This window comes from Delphinus delphis, chromosome 6 (assembly GCF_949987515.2).
Source record: "Delphinus delphis chromosome 6, mDelDel1.2, whole genome shotgun sequence".
Classification (NCBI taxonomy): Eukaryota; Metazoa; Chordata; class Mammalia; order Artiodactyla; family Delphinidae; genus Delphinus; species Delphinus delphis.
In genome coordinates, this window is record NC_082688.1 from 10,157,625 (window position 1) to 10,179,904 (window position 22,280).

General features: G+C 38.2%; 1 protein-coding gene across 7 annotated transcripts in view; it reads right to left on the bottom strand.

Moving 5' to 3' along the window:
- Positions 1-22,280, bottom strand: part of GAPVD1 (GTPase activating protein and VPS9 domains 1) — an 83,401-nt gene that overhangs the window by 19,980 nt on the left and 41,141 nt on the right. For 2 of the 7 annotated variants that reach the window (XM_060014153.1, XM_060014155.1), the window contains 11 exons: positions 18,781-18,941; positions 16,407-16,536; positions 15,189-15,314; positions 13,057-13,230; positions 11,054-11,194; positions 9,851-9,985; positions 9,270-9,389; positions 5,798-5,875; positions 5,298-5,668; positions 1,894-1,981; positions 826-906 (listed from right to left, as the gene is read on the bottom strand). In XM_060014153.1, the coding sequence (XP_059870136.1) occupies positions 826-906; positions 1,894-1,981; positions 5,298-5,668; positions 5,798-5,875; positions 9,270-9,389; positions 9,851-9,985; positions 11,054-11,194; positions 13,057-13,230; positions 15,189-15,314; positions 16,407-16,536; positions 18,781-18,941 (1,605 nt within the window). Of the gene's footprint in view, positions 1-825; positions 907-1,893; positions 1,982-5,297; positions 5,669-5,797; positions 5,876-9,269; positions 9,390-9,850; positions 9,986-11,053; positions 11,195-13,056; positions 13,231-15,188; positions 15,315-16,406; positions 18,942-22,280 lie in introns of those variants that run through there. The other 5 variants (XM_069540749.1, XM_069540751.1, XM_069540750.1 and 2 more) reach the window with 5 other exon arrangements.

The window sequence follows — 22,280 nt, forward strand, 5'->3', positions numbered from 1 at the left end:
CTTCATTTTACCTTAGTAGGATAACATAATTTAAAATCAAGACAAGAAAAAGAGAGGTGAGAAATTAATTTCCCTCTAGACGTTCTTCAGTCACTGGAGACAGTATACAGCTATCAGACTCAAGGTTGGGTCGTCAACACTGCCTCTCATACTTCTTCCTTTTAGGGTGTTCATTCATAATATGCCAAAAAGAAGCTGCAAAAATACAAATGCTGAATGAGGTAAGAACCCAACCCCTAGTTGTATTTTCCTTGGGTCAGATAGCAATGTTAAAATGATTCAAGCTGTAAAAAATTGGTAAAGTTTATAAATTTACGATATTGTTTGAACACTTATCACGAAAAAAGGAAATGATTAGGTAAAATAGAATTTCACAATGATCCTGAATAATCAAGAACTATAGATGGAAATAAATTTAGAATTCTACGATCAACGTTAAAGAAAACTGTTCAGTCAATGATCCAAAGATACGGCATGCATAGCACTAAAACCATCACCGCACTTTCCTAAAAGGCACTGTGTGTCATCATCCCACTAAAATGTCGGGTTCTAGGGTAGGCCTAGAGGCTCAGGATCAGGGGCCTCATCATACACGGAAGTTATGGTAATGAGGATGATGATGGTGGTGGCGGTCTGCAGGAAGAGCGCACTGAGATTCACTGTGGCCGCCAGCTGGAAACCACAGAGCTATGAAGAACATACTCCCCACTGTACACACACAGACACACTCTTCTAAGAAGGCAACGCTTATGGCACCCAAGAAAAAGTGTTATGAAATATGTGCTCTGGGAATGAAGGAGCCAGGAAGTCCATGGGTCTACAAACCTGTGAGTGTTGAGAATCTGTCAGGCCCCAGATCATCTTTGTCTTTTTCTTGTTTTTCTTTCTTTCTAAATGGTATAGGAGCTGGAAATTAAATAAAGTCAGTAGTGTGACATATAACATACTGCACTACTCGGAAGACAGCAGTCATTCTGGAGTTAACTGGTGTGCCAACATTTCTAAGTGGAAGGAAGGTGAAAAGTTTAAAAGCTAAGAAATCCCGAGTGTCAACTGATAATCATTCTTAAAATAGCATTGAAGGTGCTTAAAGAAGCTTCCAGAATCTGCTTTGGGGTCATCTGCCACAGGAAGAATGATTTAACAGGAATCTCTTGGGACTGAATCAAAACCACTGCCTCTTAACCTCTGCTCAAAACACGACACATTCAAAGCTCTGAGCCTCAGTCTCTCCTCCTAAAGTGGGCTGAGTCTGGCGTGAAAGCGGTGCTCCGCGGCTCCTGAGCATCACAGAGCCAAGAAGAGGCCTTTGGAAGAAGCCCTTCCCTCTAATCCTGCATGATCTCTCCTTCCTGGAAGAGATGCTTTTGCCAACTCAAATTTCAATACCTACTGGTATGATGTCAGGCTATTCACAAGAAAAGCAAACAATTCTACACAACTGCATTCCAGAATAAACACTAATATTCAGGGTATTATCATTCTCAATGAACATAAACATAAGAAGCTTAAGTTTATTCCAGGAATGTAAAGGATAAATTTTCAATGTTTGTTTACTAAAAGCATCCCTTTTTCCTGAAATAATTATTAGCAATACGTATGTCAAAAGTCCTGTATATTTAACTTCAATGGTATATGATATTTAAACAACCGTGACCTGCCTGCCTTTCATTTATGAAACCGCTGCCACTTCCTGCAAAGAACAGGAACTGTCACTTCCAAAGCTGTACCTTGGCATTCACCTGAGTGAGATCATTTTCCATACCCTCAAAACAGCAAGAAACTGAGGCCCCACAGGCCTCACGGAGGAGGTCAGATTTTGGCTCTCTGAAAGAGATTTTGGGGCTTTACTTCTCGTTGCTGATATCACATTCTGATATTTTATAAAATTACCTTTGGGCATGGCAGAAACAAAACGCTTTCTCCACCAAGGTCTGTTCCTGTCTGATTTCTCATCATCGCTATCTTTGCGTTCTTCAGTCTGTAGAAAAAGTTTGATGCTTTATTTGGAGTTGGACAGCAGGATAAATTACTATGAAAAGGATTTTAGTTAGTCTGTGAAATACAAAAACCACTAGTTTTTCTTCAAAGCAAAACTGTTCTTATTGTTGTACAGGCAACTTCTGGAACAGGGATGTATACCTTTCAAGCACCAGACTATGATGGATCACTTGAGGGTAGGCACTATCTCATTACTGTCAGTAAACCAAAAGCTTAATACAGAGTCTAGCATAGAGTAGGCACTCAATAAATACTCATATGGGATGAATAAATGCAATGCACATAAAATCTAGAGGGGTAGTAGAGATGGTAGCAGTAATATTAATAATAAAACTATGTATGTACTGTGTGCCAAACACTGAATGTGAGGACATATATTATCTCATTTAAACTTCACAGTAGCCTTAAGAGATAAATACTGTTATTAAGCCCTTTTTATAGATGAGAAATATGAGGCTAAAGAAGGTTATCTCCTCATCTTCCCAAAGTTATACAGACCATATGGGGCACAGCCAGGACTCAAACCTAGATCTGACCAACTTCAAAGTTCATGTTTTGATCACCAATTATAATGAGTTATTATTAAGACACATGTCAAAAGGCAGAACCATAATTCCTGTACTAACCTATCATGTGACTTTAGATAAATCATTTTATTTCTGTTTTTTCATCTACAAAACTGGAACTAAAAATACCTTCTCTAAGGGCATCCATGTGAATGGGATATCAGAACCTAAGCAGAGGAACGGCATCCAGGGAGGGTTTAGTGGTGGGGATGGGACATTGATTACATACAGGGGGACTGATCAAATGAGTACATACATGAAGAATAATGAAAGCAGTTTTCTCACTGCTGGACAAGGGAACTGCAAATATGGAATGGAAGGAAGATGAAATGAATTCTATTGTTTTTAGACTGGAAATGGTTCTATACATATAAAAAGAAAGATATAGAAATAAATACACATGTTAATGTGCATGTACACACACACACACACTCTCTCCCTAGCTCTGTCAACTGAGAGGTCCTGGGAGCAGCTACACCCCTACAACAAAGAGCACACCTAATAGCCAGATCCTGATTTCTAAAAACCATTTTCTACTAAAAGGAACAAGGGCTCCTTGGAGAAATGGCTGATTCCAGGACTAAAGCAGACACAATACAATACAAGCTTATAACGTTTTGTTCCAGAAAGCAGAGAGATACTCAAAGAAAGATACCCAAATGTCAAAAGAACACAGGAGCCAGCTTGAAGGGGTGACCATTGGCCAAATCAGGGACAACTGGGCTTCAAAATAAATGGCTGTAACAAATGCATTGACTAAAAATAGAAAATCATGAGACCATAGATATGATTAATAAGTGGATAAATTTAAAATTTGAGAAAGAACAGGATATTTACATATTTTCAACGGCCTCTCTCCTCCCAGAAATACTTATTAATTACAAAGGGGAAAAGAGTAACTTACAGTAGTGAAGCCTGGCAGACAACACCTTCATCAAATGATCCAAGTGAACACCAGAGTAGTGGGACAAATTTAAATTGTGTGCTACCTGGTAGCATGCAGTGAAATGAACACAGTGTCACTTTAGTGATATTCCTGCCTAAGATGAATAACCTGAATCTAATCATGAGAAAATATCAAGCAGATCCAAATTGAGGGACATTCTAGAAAATAACGCCTGTAACTTTCAAGAGCATAGGGACTTCCCTGGTGGCGCAGTGGTTAAAAATCCGCCTACCAATGCAGGGGACACAGGTTCGAGCCCTGGTCCGGGAAGATCCCACATGCCGCAGAGCAACTAAGCCCGTGCACCACAACGACTGAGCCTGCATGCTGCAACTACTGAAGCCTGCGCGCCTAGACCCGTGCTCCGCGACAAGAGAAGCCACCACAACGAGAAGCCTGTGCACCACAATGAAGAGTAGCCCCCACTCACTACAACTAGAGAAAGCCCGCGCACAGCAACGAAGACCCAATGCAGCCAAAAATAAATTAATTAATTTTTTAAAAAGAGTATAAAGGTCGTGAAAGTCAAGGAGAAACTGAGGAAATGTCCTAGACTGAAAGAGACTAAAGGGACTTCCCTGGTGGTGCAGTGGTTAAGAATCCGCCTGCCAATGCAGGAGACATGGGTTCGAGCCCTGGTCCAAGAAGATCCCACATGTCACGGAGCAACTAAACCCATGCGCCACAACTACCGAGCCTGCGCTCTAGGGCCCGCGAGCCACAACTACTGAGGCCGCATGCCACAACTACTGAAGCCTGTGCGCCTAGAGCCCGTGCTCCACAACAAAGAGAAGCCCCCACTCGCTGCAACTAGAGAAAGCCTGCGCGCGACAACGAAGACCCAACGCAGCCAAAAAGAAAGAAAAAAAGCCTAAAAAGACATAACAACTAAATACAAGATGTGATTTTGAATGTGATCCTTTCATTATAAAGAATGTTACTGGGACAACAGGAGACACATGAATGGGGTATGAAAATTATCATTAATATATTGATACATTTTTTTTTAATTTAATTTAATTTTTTTTTGCGGTACGCAGGCCTCTCACTGCTGCGGCCCCTCCTGCTGCGGAGCACAGGCTCCGGACACGCAGGCTCAGCGGCCATGGCTCACAGCCCCAGCCGCTCCACAGCATGTGGAATCCTCCTGGACCGGGGCACAAACCCGTGTCCCCTGCAGCGGCAGGCGGACTCTCAACCACTGTGCCACCAGGGAAGCGCTGATACATTATTATTAATGTATGCATTTTAATTTCCTGATGTTGATGGTTGTACTATGATGTGTAGGGGAAGGTGCTTGCTTGTAGGAAACTTACACTAAAGTATTCATAGGTGATGGAGCATTGGAGCATTAGGTTGGCAACTTACTCTCACATGGTTGCGGGGGAGGTTCTTTGTATCTACTTCCAACTTTTTAGTAACTCTGTGATTGTTTCAAAATTAAAAATAATAACGCACTGGAAAAAAAAGAAAAAAAGTACTTCCTCTAACCATTTCTGAAGGAAACTGTGAGGTTTAAATGAGATACAAAATTGCTTGGAGGAAAGTTAAAAGTATTATAAAAATGCAAGATACATTATTACAAAACCAGAGTAAAGGCTTTTTATGGGTTACGGTCGTGGACATATAGGATTGACAAATCACCTTTAATCACGACTACTGTCCACCCTTCATCGTAGATTTATATATTCCACACTAATTTCAGGTATCAAGAGAACTAGGCAGATGGAACACTAAAACTGACCATAATTAGCAAGTTCTTCTACAAGGCCTGCGTCCCATACCTCTCCTCTTGAGGAGTCCTTACTCGGGGATGAAGATGATGAATGGGGTGCAGCCACCAAAGAAGTAGCACCAATGGCTGCGGCTTGGGGGAGTTCTCGCTCTTCATTCCCTGGACGTCGGTTCCAGCTGGGGTCACTCATAGGTCGCCGGACAGAAGACACTATATCAGAGCTCCTGCTGCGAACTAATCTCTCAGGGTAAGAATGCCTTTGCTTAAATGCCTCCATCTCAGCTGGAGTTAAGACATGGGAACTGAAGTTTGGCAACCTGGCCTCGTTTCCTCCTGCAGCTCCTTCCAGGATTGGGGGATCTGGTGGTGGATGCGATGGCCTGGCATAGTGAACCTTTGGCCTTACTACAGCAGAAGCCCCTGGAACACAGAAAAAAAGTCTGCAGCTGAGACACAACAAAGTCCAACAAAGGCATGAACAAAGGGTTTTGGTTTTGTTCTTCTGTCCATGATAAAACAAGAGTCAAAAAGTTCATTTGACTACTTTACCTTCATGTGAAGACAGTGGATCAAACATGGCAAGGAGAGACTCTGACTGAGAAGGAGGAGAGGTCAGCTGGTGGGCACCTAAAAGAGATGGGCAAACTGTGTGACCAAGTCAGAACTCATGACTCAGTAGGAGTTACAACACTGTGAAAAAGGTTCTCTTCCACAGTCTTCCTTTTTGACCAATTACAACTTGAGGGGCATATCAGAAAAAACATGATCTAATAAATAGCATATTCTGCTTACCTCAAATTCATTTTATGTTTTTGTCTACATATTTACATGGATTTTAATTACATTTAAGTAGTCTAGCATCCACTGCCTATTACTTCTAATGGCCAAACTGTACTATGGTTAATGCAAAGAGCAGAGCCAGAAGATGTAAATCATCAAAATTTTCAGAATGTCACAAGTTCCCTGAATCTCACCTTCCCTCCACCTATAAAACTAGGGGCAATACTACCTACAGAAGGAGTATAAATAAAAAGTTGTAAAATTTGAAATTCTAATATTGCTCTCAGCAAAAGACAATTTATAAGATAACTCATAACAAAAATGAGTAATACGGGACTTCCCTGGTGGTGCAGTGGTTAAGCATCCCCCTACCAATGCAGGGGACAAGGGTTCGAGCCCTGGTCCGGGAAGATCCCACACGCTGTGGAGCAACTAAGCCCATGCGCCACAACTACTGAGCCCGCGTGCCACAAGTACTGAAGCCTGCGCGCCTAGAGCCTGTGTTCCGCAACAAGAGAAGCTACCGTAACGAGAAGCCCGCACACCGCATCGAAGAGTAGCCCCTGCTCGCCGCAACTAGAGAAAGCCCTCGCGCAGCAACGACGACCCAACGCAGCCAATAAATAAATTAATTAATAAATAAATTTATTTAAAAAATGAGTAATACTACATTATACTACAAAACAAACTTGAACTTCTAAAGTACAATATTTTAAAACTACAGAGTAAAAGATGACTCCTCTAAGCATATGTCTATAAACAACCAAAATCAGAGATATTAAAATATGCAGAGACTAAAACTTACAAATATATAAAAGAAACCGTTCCTCTAAACTTTTTGAGTCTGAGCTCTTTTTTGATAATGAATAATAGTACTATTTTGCCATTTGATTTTCCTTTTGTTCTGTGTCTTATAATTACCTTCATTTAAAAAAATTAGAAATAGTGTATCATTATGAAAGATAGCTTAGAATATCAGTTCTCAAAATTTTGGTCTTAGGACACTTTTACATTCTTAAAATTTGTTGACCCTAAAAGCTTACTTATGTTGGTTATATCTAATGATAATTACCATATTAGAAATTAAAACTGAAAAGAATATATAAATAAAAATTTTAAACTTTTAATAAATTTTATATTAAAATTTTATGTTAATTCATTTAAATATACTTATTAAATGGTAACACAAATAACCCTTTTAAATGAAAAATAGTTATATTTTCCAAAATAATAAACCAGAAGAGTGATATTTCTACATTTTTGCAAGTTCCTTCAATGTATAACTTTGTAGAACACAGCTAGATTCTCATACCTGCTTCTGCTTTCAATCTGTTGCACATGTTGTTTTGGTTAAAGTATATATAAAGAAAAGCTGATCTCACAAAGATATGCAGGTAGAAAAGAGACAATATTTTAACAGCCTTTTGAGAAAACTGTGGATATTATTCTTTCATACTCTACCAAATCTTGCTAAGTTTTTTAAAGATTAGCTACCATTTGGAATCTGAAACCAAATCACTCTAATGTACTCTGTTACATTAAAATTCAATTGGTCTGTCTTGCACTTTGAATGGATCTTTTACCCAAGCGTGATTTTGTAACATCATACATTGATCATCTGGAAAATACTGGTTCAATTAGATATGCAGATCTTCCAAATGTTGACACATTTCATCATATAACATCAAAAAAAATGACATTCTTGATATCACCACCCATCTCACCAGAAAAGTTTTTAACTAGCAGGAAGTTGTCAAGCTCGTGGAGGTAGACACGAGTTTTCCAAAATTCTAATTTTTATCTGTAAGCTTGGATTTTATCATTGGCATCAAACTCTGTCCTGTCAGTTGTTTTCCTTGAAATGACAGGCTCATTTAGTTAATTTTCAAGAAATGCCTGCCAAATATCCAAGTATGAATAACTACAGTTTGTCATCCTTTCAAGTAAAAATGGTATTTCATGAAAAACAAACAAGAAAAAAAGGCAGCTACTTAGTTAGCTCTCAACTCAATCAGATAAGTGCTTTTCCTTGAGACACTTCATCGTATTTCAGAATGCAGCAGAAATGCGTTAGGGGTACTTCCTATTCCTTCACAATATTAGATAGATGTGTACTCAAGGGTTGAGATATAGCATTAAATAATTTTTACCACTTCATCAAAGACATTCATAAGTAAAGTTTGTTTTTTTTTTTTAAACTGTGAGAGAAGAATGAAGTGACTGCTAGTCTGGTCTGGTGCCATTGCCTTGCTTCATGCTACGGTCTCAGCAAATTTACCCACCTTTGCAACGTCAATATGGTAGAAGGGACAATAACCTTTTATTACCGTGAAAACAGTTTTGACCTCATACCTCCCCAGCCCCCAGAGATGTCTTAAGGGCCCTCAGTGGTCCATGGACACTACACTTGAAAACGGCTGGTTTAGAACAGTGGTTCTCAGCTGGGGCTATTTTGCCCCCTAAGGGATCATTTGGCAATGTCTGGGGACATTTTTAGTTTTCATCACTGCACGAGAGGGAGGGTGATGGTGTGCTTCTGACAGAGACCAGAGAGGCTGCTAAACATCCTACAATGCACAGGACAGGCCCCCACAACAAAGAATTACCTGGTCCAAAATGTCCATAGTGTGGAGGATAAAAAACTTTGGTTTAGAATACACAAAAATGTAAAAAATGAAACAAAACAAAAAAAGTACTTCAAACCCAGTGCCCAATATATAAAACCACTACTTACTAGCACTCTGGTATTTCTTCCCAGTGCTTTCTTTAGGATAGGGTTTTTAACATTTTATTATCTTATATATAAAATTCTTTAAAAATAAAATTTCCAAGTGGTATTATGTTCTAGGTATTTCTCCAAATTATTTCATATTCTTTAAAGCATTTTAAAAATAGCTGTATAAGTTCAAATAAGTGGTTACATCAAAATTCACTTAGCCATTCTATTTTTCAGTGCTTAGGTTGGTTCTAATTTTCTGCCAATATAAATATTATGAAGAACATCTTTGTGCATAAGACTTTCTCCATACATGAACTGTTTCCTTATGACTGATTCCTGAAGTGGGCTAACTGAACCAAATTCAGCATGTGAACCTTATTTTAAGGCCTTACACACATATTGCCAAACTACACCCTGAAGTGCTGCAACAGTTGATACTATCACCAGCAATGTGTCAAAGGCTGCCAGTTTCAGCCATGGATGTGATCATTTCTAAAAGTCATTCTCATTTCCCCTTCTTACCATGAGTTACTTCATCCATGTCTGGACTAGTGACAGAATCTTTACCCCCAAAATCAGAGCTGCACTCAGATCTCAGGTCTTCAATCTTATTGGGAATATCCTCAGAGGTTGCACTTATGCCTTTAAAAAGAAATGGTAAAAAATAAACAGCAAGAACAAAATAACCACACAAAAAGTATATGAAGTTTGGAGAAATGTATACATTCTCACATTTTTTGTATCTCAGTTCTTTACATGTGAGTTGTTTGGTATTATATCCTTTATTGTACAATTGCTTAAATATATTTACCTTGATTTGTACAACATAATCAGAATTATCATGTGATGTCTAAATACAGTAGCAGAGGTTACAAGAACAGATAGAGTTATAGAGGGAACACACACAGACCATTTGTCAACTACTTTGACAGGCTCTATAACGGCACACATTAACTTCTCATAGATGTCAGGTCCCACAGTAATAAGTTTACTGGAAATTACTCAGATCTTAAATAAAATACATCTCTTTGCTATCAACTTTATAAATGGGGAGGTGGGAACACACCTTCAAATCCTTATTCCTTAAAACAAGCCAGACATACCCGACACAACACTGAGGCCTGGTGTGCTGGGGCGGGAACTGACCTCCCTGACATCCGTATCATCAGATGTGCTACCCAGTCCTGAACAGCTCTCCAGTTCTTGCAGTCGCTCCTCCTGCTTTAGATCTGGGGCCTCTAAACAGAAAAAGTGAGGTATCACATTAGTGATTCTACTAGCACATCACAGTTTCAGCTTTTGCAACCCAGATGAAGAAAGCTACCAAGGGCATGAATGAAATCAGTGTAAACAGACTTTTAAGTCTGGGCCCGTTAGCAAAGTTAGTTAGATCAAGTGTTAAAGAGGTCTAGGTTGTGGTTTTCATCCTAATACAGGCCAGTTCACTGTGCGCAGATGAAAACTCTGCTTCCAGATCACTAATCTCATACAGTATTCTATTGGTTAACAAGTAAACTAAACAAGAGAATACAGAACAGCTTAGCATTAAATCAACCACTTTCTAAAAAATAACTCCTATGGATGTTCAATACTGAGCTAATCCTACTGTCTCCTTACGTAAAGGTTAGCATGTCTGAATGTGGTAACATTAAAAAACACATATCAAGATTGCTTCATTATTCTTGAGCCAAGCGATCAAAAAGAAGGTAGTTCAGATATATACTTATATTTGCATTCTGGTAGTTGACATTTAGTTGAAGACAAGGATTTATATTCATAATCAGAAAAAAAGCAGAAATGCAATACATAAGAGAAAGTACAAAATACTTTATATATGTTTATAATAATACTGCACAAAATAATTCTCAGGATTCCAGAGCCTCAATGTCAATGCATTTCAAAAATACATTAGGTATCTTTGGGTCAAGTTCTCCAAATCTAAACATGCTTACCAGGCATCCAACCACTCAGAGTGGTTGTGATAAGTTAGTGGGAGATACTGAACTCAATGTCCCACATAGAATCCTGATGAGTTACTAACGATTGCTTCCAAGATAACTGAACAGAGTCAGAAAGCACCTGCCATCTTAGCCTATGCCATCCAACACTGCATTTTTTCTTTTCTGTCCATCTTTTCTGGACAGAAAATACCCTAAACTAATTTTCCATTTGAAATTCTTAGCAATGTGATGGCCTCATACTTGTCAAATGTATATCTGACAAAATGTACATAATATAGAAGTTAGGATACCTTACATTTAAAACTTCTGTGCAAATCAAAAAGCAAACAATGACAGCATACTAACCTGAGTCACTTGGCAATACCTCTACACTCCAAGCTTCGCTTGTTGTCTCTGATATGGTAGAACCAGTGCAGGGGTCAAGAAGCACTGACCCTGAACCTGGCAGGCACAGTAAACTGCCTAACATGTTCTCTGCTGCTGCACCTGTATAACCAGTGGGGAGTAAAGGGTTAACAAATGTCCTCAGGGAAAGAGCAGTGATGATGGAAAAAAGCCAAACACTAAGCTAACAAAATCTCTCTACTCACAAGAAAGAAGCCAAGGAAAGAGTAATTTCAATCAATAACACCACTAAAAACATAAATTTCCCACTTTGGTCACAGTAACACAAGCTCCTTTTCATCAATTTCCTACTGTTCACCTTAGTCTCCATCGAGAAAACACAGATCATTAGGACAAGTCATTTCAACTAGTTTTCACCTTGATTTTTTAGCAAATTTTACGTGTCCCTAACATCTCTCTAATATTTTAGTCCTTCAGGGATTAAAAACACTCAAACAGAGACTTTTAACCATAGAAAGTTATACTGGCCAAATATGTTTTCTTCTGGCACATTCGCCACATATTCAGAGCAATAAAATACATTTGCAGGAAAACACACATCTCCTCTGTAGCACTCATTCAACTGCAAATACAGCTTATTGCCCAAATACAGCTCACTGCCAGGAAAAATACTATTGTACTTTGACATCTGGAACAAATAATGCAAAACCAATTGAGAAATCTATTTACACTGCTTAAAAATACAAATAGAAAGATTAAACATTATTGTAAACCTGTGTTAAAAATACTCAAGTTCAGAATGCGCCACTACTTCTGATTAAACCTAATAAAAGAACAATCTTATTTCAGTAGATGAAGAACCTTTGGAAAAACTGGTAAAAGGTACCTTTTAAAGATACGTCATGGTTACCAAGGGGGAAAGATGGGGGGAGGGATAAATTAGGAGTTTGGGATTGGCATATGCACACTGCCATATATGGAATAGATGGTCAACAGGGACCTACTGTACAGCAGAGGAAACTCTGCTCAATGCTCTGTAATAACCTATATGGGGAACGAATCTGAAAAAGAATGGATATACATATACCTGAATCGCTTTGCTATACCCCTGAAACTAAGACAACACTGTACTGATAAATCAACTATACTCCAATATAAAATAAAAGTTAAATTTAAAAATTTAGAAAATAAAGATGCATCATGAAATAATTACAAATAAAATAATGTCTGGAACCTGCCTGATTAACCTGTGATTACATAATCGGGGGAGGGGATAACAAGGTGGGAGAAGAGATGAAACAAAACTGGCCATGTATGTATGTGTAATTGGTGAAGCTCAGTGATGGGTACACGGTGTTCATTATACTGTTCTCTCTTGTATTTGTTTGAAATGTTCCATGATTTAAAAAGAAAACAAAGATGGTGATTACAAGACTGTATGAATCTTTCAGAACAGACAGAACAATATCCTAAAAAGGGTAAATTTTAACGTATGTAAATTGTACCTCGATAAACTTGATATAAAAAAAAGAAAAAAAGAAAACACTGGTCATTCTTTGGAACTGAATTAAACCTTCCAGAAGTAAACTCGGTTTTTAGAGAATCTCAGTATCATATTATTCTGAAAGATTTTATGGCTATAACCTGTAAGAATTTTCACGTTAGGGCAAGGTGTTTAGTCTCAAAAGAAGAATATGTTAATCATAGACTAAGAACATACACTATGTCCTGCAAACAAGAATTGACAAGAAGTTGATTCAAAAGACTGTTTTTTCTTTTTTTGCAGGGGGAGGGGCACTTAAATGTAGACAGGGGAAAATACTACCTATATTTAAGTAAAGAAAAAAGAAATACACAAATGCCTTGTCACATACAATTACCTCAGTTTCCCAGTTACTGCTAACATACACACCACGTTTGTCAGAGCACTGAAGTTCCCTCCCATGAGGGGTGGGTGGATATGAATAAACAGCAATCTTCCAGAGACATTAAATAGCAGTTACCTGCGATTTCTTGCAAGCGATCTTCATCAATGTTAGGGTCAAAATCACTTCCCAAGACATCTGTACTCCACGTCTCACTCACTGTTTCTGATATATCCCTATCATCTGTCAGTCCCATCATGTCACGAATTTCAAACTTCCTTAGCTTATCATCGAGATTATCCTGGGTTGTAGCTATCAAAAACAAAATTAAGCACTTAAAAAATGGTAGCACAGCTATCATTTTTTTATATCAACTTTAAAGACCTTTTTGTCTTTGAACTTCAAGTTACATATTTTAACATTAACACTCAGCACATAGTACTAAAACACTGAATTATTCCCTCACGGATGTACTCTTTCCCTCTCTGAATTGAGTTCTGCATATGTCCTCCCCCTTCCAGTAAATTAACTGGGGCCATCCATGCAATCAGTTGTCTCCCTGTCCTCTAGAGTGTGACTTTGGTCAAGAATTGGGATATATTCCCCTTTCTCTGAATTTGCACAGGCCTGGTTCCTTGCTTTGTCCAAAAGGTAAGGAGGAAGTGTGCCAGTTGTGAGTTTAGGCCTCAAGAGAGAACTTAGAAACCTCTGCTCTTTCTCATCCTTGTTCTCTCATGAGGACAAGCTGAAACCAGTCTGCTGGAGGATGAGGAACCACATGGAACAAAGCAAAGGTCATCCTAGATGAGCCAGCTCCCCAGTGACCAACGGACCCCCAGCTAAGATTAGCAGAGCTCCCTACTCAACCATGATGACGAGAGATGCATGAATGAGCCCGGTCCAAATCAGAACCACCACCTGGCTGACCCACAGACTTGAGAGCAAAAATAAATGTTTATTGTTTTAAGGCACCAAGTTTTGGGGTGCTTTGTTATGCAGCATTATTGTGGCAATAATTAACAGATAAACCCATACCAAAACAAAAAAACCAAAAAAAAACGTGAAGCCTTAACCACTGGACCACCAGGGAAGTCCCCACTCACTTCTTAACCTAGGATTCACGAGTGTAAACTGCCAACCACCCATATCAGAATCACCTAGACGGCTTGTTAAAGAGGTGATATTCTCTCTATCTTAAGCTAATATTATTTTAGGTTTCTGTCATCTGCAGAAATTTTAATCCTAAATAATACAGTGACAAACTGATCCAGCAAAAACATAGCATTACTTTTATTCACCCCACACATAACCCAGTTGGCAATACTCTTTTCCTTTCCAAAAATAGACTGATCCAGGATTTCTAGAAATGAGACATGGGAAATGCCTTTTTTTCCCCCCTAACTCCCCAGGTGATTTTTACACACACTAAAGTCACTGCCTCAAATCCAGTTGAGGGCATCTGCCCTCAACATTCCTCTGAAAGCCACCACTGATCTGTAAATGGACAAATCCAAAGGACTTTTTCATGTTAATCTTCCTAAAGCACAAAAGGGATCCATCTACTTTTCAGCCTTACCTCACCCTATTACCCTACTTGACAGTTCCTGAGTAAGTACTATGGCTTCCCACCTCCCTGACTTGCTTATACTACTATTCCTTCACCTAGAATATCTCTAGTTTCAGCCAATGCAATGCCAGCCAGGCTTTGAGGTTTTTATTTTCTCCCAATAAGCTTTTCCCTACACTTTCAACCACATGTATTTCTCACTCAGAACTGCCAAAGCACTTTTATGATAATTTTAATCATTCGTGTGTCATTCTCTCCCTGTTCTAAGTTCCTTGAGCTCTGCGTATTTATCTTAGTATCCCTTAAAAATTTAATATTACAGAATTGAAACACCATATATTACAGAATTCAAGCAATTCATTTTAACTATTCTATGTAATTTTAGCCTGAATAATCCACTTAGCAACTAAACACACTTTGTTTTTTTTTTGGCCAAGCCGCGAGGCTTGCAGGACCTTAGTTCCCCAACCAGGGACTGATGCTGGGCCACCGCAGTGAAACTGCTGAGTCCTAACCACTGGACCGCCAGGGAATTGCCAACTAAACACATTTTTAAGACCTGAAGGAACTATGAGTAAATGCAAGTTTAATGGTCATTATATAATCAACTGAACACAGCCAACTTACATGGAAACAGATTGTTTATTCTGCAACCAGGTAAATTCTTTTGCTGCTTTAACAGCTGAATTCAACCTCACTTTACCTTGCTCGTGCTCTAATAGCTGTAGAGCTTCAACTCCATTACTCCCAGAAGGTCCTGCTCCAAGTTCTGATACAGATTCCCCTTCCAGGTCTAGTGAGGATACTGAATTAGAACGATTTGAAGGACCTAGAGAAACGTTTATACTGTGAGTGAGCTTTTTTTTGACAGTCATGAGCCACCATGTAATTTTTCATGCCTTGATAAGAGACTAAAAAGACTGATTAAAGTGCTTTTAATACTGTTAAGCCCTATAAATAAACACGCCCTTTAAGCCAGAATTTCTGCTTTTAGAAATTTATCCTAAGGAACTAATCAAAAATTCACCTAAGGTCGCTTGTTGCAGTGCTTCTTACAATGTCTGAAAAGTGAAAGCAATCTACATGTGTAATCACAGAAGAATGTTTAAATTATGATAAATGCCCAACTGAAGTTAAAGAAAACAGACATTAAAAACCATGTTATTTAAGAATGCTAAATTACAAAGGGAAATGTTACTGTTATATTGTTAAACAAAAAAAGGTTACAAAACAGCCTAAGCCTAATTTTGCTATAAATAAACCAAAATGTTAACTGTTATTAACAGAATGGTAGGGTCACAGATGGTTCAATTTTTCCTTCATTTTCTAGAATGAATGTACACTACTTATGTTTTCAAAAGTGAGAAAAAAAGGAAAAGTTATTACCATCTATGTTTATTTTAAAAGGTTAGTCAAACTGAAACTTTTTCATTAAAAAAGCTTGTTCTAGCGCATGGAGTGACATATTCTCACTTTACAATCTTGCCTTTTAATTTTTTTTATTCCTATCCTACTTCCATTGTATCTTTCTGCTTCATTAAAACATTAGCAGTATACACAACACCCTGAAATACTAGTGAGTCAATTTTTTTCCATTTAGACATGCATTATATCCCTCTAAAGGAGCTCTACAAGCTTTGGTATATGTTAATACTAGTGAAATAAAACTTGGTATTATTCAAGTCTCAAAGCAGACTTAGATCGTCTCCATTTTATATGACCAAAGGTCTCTTGCAATGTCAATTTTATTCAAAGAAACAATCTTTACAGCCAACTGTTCAAGATCATTAGAGGAAAACTTCATTACGCTCCTCAGTGAGAGGCACAGGTGGCATAATTGTAATTTTTAAGGCTCCTTTAAAGAACACAAAACAAAATATTACTTGAATCACACAACTCCTTGAATGAAGTAACCCTTCACCTTCAGATATTCCTTCCAGATTATCACTGCAGAGGGAAAAGCGCAAGGTTTTATCAGGTTTACCGTGGAGTTTGTTTTCATCGACAGGGACATCTCCTTGTCCTCCATCCGAAAGCTGCATGTTTAGGACCTGAAAAATAAAATGCCATTAGTTTATCACAACTGAGAGATTATTGATAAGAAAACAAACCATGGCAAATGCATATTTAAGTTCGTCTTAATATTAAATTATCATTTTTAACTGAAAACCCATTTATAGGGCTCCAATCAAGTTTTTAAGTACCCCTGGGATAAAAGTGTACCAGTTAGAAGAACTGAGCCTATGTCTTTCCATCACCCTACCAGTTTCAGCAACTGAACAGGCAACTGGACATCGATGAGCAGTGATTAGGTTTGCAGGTGTCAGAGGCTTCAGACTCAGCAGTCCGGTCCTCCCAGTTCTGCCATGGGCCAACTATGTAAACTTGGATAAGTATTTTAAGCTCTCTGAGCCTCATCTTCTTCATCTATAAAATGGTGATAGTAACAGTATATATGCCATGGAGTTGTTGAGGATTAAACAAAAAGATGCACATAAAGCATTTGGCACAGTAAAGTGACATATTAATTTTGTGTGCATTTTTCTAAAAGTTAATAAACTAATTAATAGGAAAAAAACATGTAAACAAATTATTTTGTAGGCACCAGAATTAATCAGTCTAGTTAGAACCTCCACTTGATCACCATACACACGGCCACAAAGTCCATACCAGAAGCCGAAGTATGACTTCTATGCCACATCTAGCTTAGAGCTGATTGCCTTTTTACAGAGCTTTCTATCTGTTAGATGATTTCCAAATAACAATTACTTCTCACTCCCCACAAACCTCATAACTCAGCTCTGTATGTGTATCTCCAACTTAATGAAGAACTGTGTGCTTTGCTGGATGTCACAGCATGTATTAAGCACACCTGGAACTTGAACTCACAACCACTGGGTTCCTAGGCTGCTGCTGGAATGCGAAGAAGAGTGTCCTCAATTAAAAAGAAAAAACAACACAAAGCCAAAAAAAAGAAAGAAAATCCTTAAGTCGCTGTTTTGACCCTGCATTTACATCAGTAAATTAAAGGTTTTCTAATGGCTCCATCTATTTATTCATGCGATGCTTTTAAAAGGTCATTTAAAAATAGAATCTTTTCCCTGTTTGCTTGAAATTAAATGCAGACATAAAGATTTTACATTTTGTATTTGTAAGATAACTTGAGCCTTCCCACTCATCAGAGTGAGCAATGTGCAATTAATCTTCAGGAAAAATCCATCTAAAGGCCTTGAGAGTGGTATGAATTAATGAAAAACAAAAGGATCATACCACAATCTAGATATTACCCTGCGCAGGAATGCTGGCGGCTGTCTTCAAGGCTGCCATTGGGGTGGGGGGTCGGGGGACAGTAACAGGGGGAGTAAAATGCCACAGACTCTCTTACTGAAACGCAGCAGTTCTTTTCTTCATTAAGCATTTCCCCTGGTTGCCACAAGTTTATTACATTCTAGAGTTCCCAAAAAGTTGATTCTGACAGTTTTTGCCAGCTTATTCACTTTGAATGTGTGTGGGGGGACGGGGTTGTGGATTTTGATGGTCCTCTTTCCTACAAGTCACGCCACTTAATCAACCACCATCATCACTGTATCAACCACTATAACTGGTCCCTTCTTCCCAGGCCAGGAATAGGCTTTGTTGAATAATAAGCAGGCACTGCTGAAGGTAAGAAAATGCTTCTTTCTCAAGAGGTCACAATCTATGACAAGAGGCTCCTATGTTTAGAGAGTCAAAACTTCTTTCCTCTTGCTTCTGTCCCAAGTTCTTCTGTTTACAAATATCTTAAAACTGATTCTCATATCCCCAACCCCATTTCCTTAAAATATTTTACTTAGTTTTCCTTTCAATTATCTCTTCCATTTCTTCCCAACCAGTCAAAGAACAGAAATTATTTCTAAATACTGTTTGGCTCTTTAAAGCAGGAATACCACTACTATATCATTAAAAAGAAAAGAAACATAAAATATTTCCTACAGGTCACTGGAAAAGTCTCTTCAATTTCCACAACACAATTTCCTGGTTTCCTGCCTCTTCTACTACTATTAGGAAAATTCCTTTTGGTATGGATCTGGTTATCAACTACAGTGCCACAGGTTTATTAATGTGAAGGACCTCCAGAACTGTTCACAGGGAGTTGAGCATTTGATGGGGTATCATGGCAGACCCACTGAAGATAATGAAAAATATTTGTTAAATGTATACTGATTTATAGAAGCAAGTGACCTTTACTGAGAAGAAAAGAATCTGAAGTTCTTAACATTAATAGCTACAAGTTAAGCGTAACAATACAGTCATACCTCATTTTCTGACATCATCCCTGGAGTAAGCTGGGGACCTGTTCCTAAGGAAATGACCAACACCTCTTCTGGCTGCACTTCCTGGATGGTTTCTTGAGCTGATCCTTCATGGTCCATATGTAAGTCCATCAGAACATTGGTGCGGCTTCTGCTCCGAGTTGCTAATAAAACAATTTCAAGTAAGATAATTTAGAGAAAAAGACAAAATGAAGAAAATGGCACATTAATACAAAAATATATTTTCTATTAATGTAGAACATTTGCACATGCACAAAAAGAGTGGTGAGAATATGAATTTAAAAAAAAAAAAAAAAACCCATATCTTCCCAGCTACTCTACTAATGACTAATACAAATTCTCCTTCAAAACTGATCAATAGAAACAATGATCTATGTTCACCTGACAGGGAGTGACACAGTTTACACGTGCAGAACAGCAAACACGTCCCAATCAATTTAAGACTCAGGGGTGACAAGAAAAGCATTATTTTATTCCTTATCTTTTCAAGGTATAATAACTTCAACTATTTCTCCAACAAAATGATTTAGCTGCCACAGGTCTCCCTTACTAATAACTAAACTTAAAAGCATTAGAAAATTTCACATAGAAATCTGATAGCCATAAAAAGTTATACACGTCGGCAACTGCTGACAAAACCAGAATCAGTTTTTGAAAACACAGTTTTTCCTGAAATGTATTAACCTCTTCCTAAGGATGCAGAAGAGTTCTCTTTGTTTGAATGTAAGTTTCCTTTCTGCTTTATGGGAACATTCTAAATTAATGAAGGATCTAATTACTTTGGGGTGTTTTTCCCCTACTTATAAGTAAAGAAGTAATACCTTTTTCTAAAGTAATCCATACTATAGATCTTACAAGAACTTTTGTTTTTGGTGGGTTTTTGTGTTTGTTTGTTTGTTTGTTTTGTTTTCTGGCTGCACTGAGCGGCCTGAGTTTCCCAACCAAGGATCAAACCCGGGCCCTCGGAAGTGAAAGCACGGAGTCCCAACCACTGGACTGCCAGGGAATTCCCTTACAAGAACTTTTGGAAACTGAAAGATTTAGATAGTTTGTGACAATTTCTCTATGAACTTTAGTCTTCTGTGGTAAGTGTCAGGTTGTTTTCAGAGGACAATAAGATTCAGTACAACCAGAATACTAAATAGATACTCCTTCAGGGCAAATAAAAGTGCAGACATCAAGCACAAACACTCAATTATAATAAAAGTCTTTCAACTTCAGTTTCGGTGAAAGCTGACCTACTTGAAGACAGAGCTATAAACAATCATGTTCTCTCCACAATGCTGTAGATCAGTTCATCAATCACTCTTACTTTCAAAACTCAAAGCACACATCAACTTCCAAAAGTCTAAAATAGGTTCACTTACACCTTTCTTTGCTGACCCTCACTGTCTTCTCTTGAATTGTAAACTTAACTTCAACTTTATGAACAACTACGTGAATCTTAAGGAACAAACTTCATAATTTATAAAAATGCGAGTAATCAAAATTTATGTACCAATTTACATAAAGCAAAAGCAACATGCACATGGAGCAAAAGTTCATAAACTATTTCTTAAATAAAAGTTACATAAGAAAAGGAACAGCCTATTACCCACCAAAAGGGGTTACTAGAGTAATAATATGAGCAGTAAGATTGGTGGCTAAGGAATCCCAGACAGTTATGGCTGCGAACTGTTGTCCTGGGTTGTGAAAGCATTAAACAGAAAGAAAATCAACCCTCTGAATAATGGACACATCTTTTAAAATATGAAATAAGTTCAATGACCAGGTCCATGACTATACAAAATAATACTGGGCAAACATTTGAAATTTACTTTCCATTATACTCTTATTTAATGAATGACACTCTGGATGAAAAGAAACGAAAGAACACGAGTGAATCATGGAAAAAAGAATCTCTGGTTTACCAAAAATCATTTATTTCTTCATGTTAAAAAAGTGCTAATAGCCTACAATATTAAAAATCATTCCATGTCAAGTTTACTTTTTTTCTATTTATAATTCTGAAAATTGACGTTTTGAGATGATGAAAGCCAAAGACTTGAAGAATATGATGCCACATTCCTGTTGATAATATTATTCCATATTATGTTAAAAGTAAGGTAGATTAATTTTAAGAAACTGACAATTCTTAACAAATCAGCTCATGGGAGTTTAAAAATGAAATCCCATTATTCAGAATGTATAAAATATAGGGCTTTCCCTGGTGGCGCAGTGGTTGAGAGTCCACCTGCTGATGCAGGGGACACGGGTTCATGCCCCGGTCCAGGAGGATCCCACATGCTGTGGAGCGGCTAGGCCCATGAGCCATGGCCGCCGAGCCTGCGCGTCCGGAGCCTGTGCTCCGCAACGGGAGAGGCCACAACAGCGAGAGGCCCGCGTACCGCAAAAAAAAAAAAAAAAAATGAATGTATAAAATATAATAACTATTCACGCTCACTAACTGCTGCTGAGCTCCTCATGACCGTTAAAAAGTTGGCACTAAAATACTCTGCTCCCTTGGTCTAAACACTCTCTCTGTGTCTTGTTTACTTTGTCTAACTTCCATTCATCCTCCAAGAGAAAGTGCAGCCTTCACCTGCTCCCGAATCTTCTCCTGACAGCATCACCACACCACTAAGTTAGGTGTCCCCATAACCCTCTATGCTTATCTCCATCAGACACTCAGTACACTGAAGGGTACTGGTCTCTTCTCATTCTCCCCAACTGGACTATCAGCAACTAACCTAAGTGTAAGGGCCTGACTTACGGGTCTTTGTATGACCAGTGTTGAACACAGTGCCCCGCCTGCAGGACAGTGATCAGACCACTTTTTGTGTCGATTTTTTGCATGAATTAAATGTGAAAGAACATTTAGAAAATGCTTACCCTGTGCCTGGTACATAGTATACATATGCTCAATTTGTTTGTGGATTTATATAGATATTATTACAGATTATATAGATTTATTATGGATAAATGTTTACTAAGGAAATAAGGCTTAATTAAACCTATTTCTTAAAATTGACAAAACAGAAGTTTTGCCTTATTTTATAAAATAACAAAGATCTTAACTCAGTCAATAAAAGACTGGCTATTAATAATAATGAAAAAATAGTAACTATATATTTTCAACTTTACTGATAGAAATTTCTCAAATAATATTATTTTATTATATTATTTAGAACTCTGTGGAAAGAACAGGGCTACATAATTCAAATGATGACAGTACATAATTCAAATGATGACTTAAAGTAAACAAAGTATACTGCAAGTGGCATGATTCCAATTAATTATAACAAGTATGTCTAGATAAAGCTAAAGCCTGGGCTTCCCTGGTGGCACAGTGGTTAAGAATCCACCTGCCAACGCAGGGGACACAGGTTCGATCCCTGGTCTGGGAAGCTCCCACATGCCGTGGAGCAACTAAGCCCATGCGCCACAACTACTGAGCCTGCACTCTAGAGCCCGCGAGCCACAACTACTGAAGCCCACGTGCC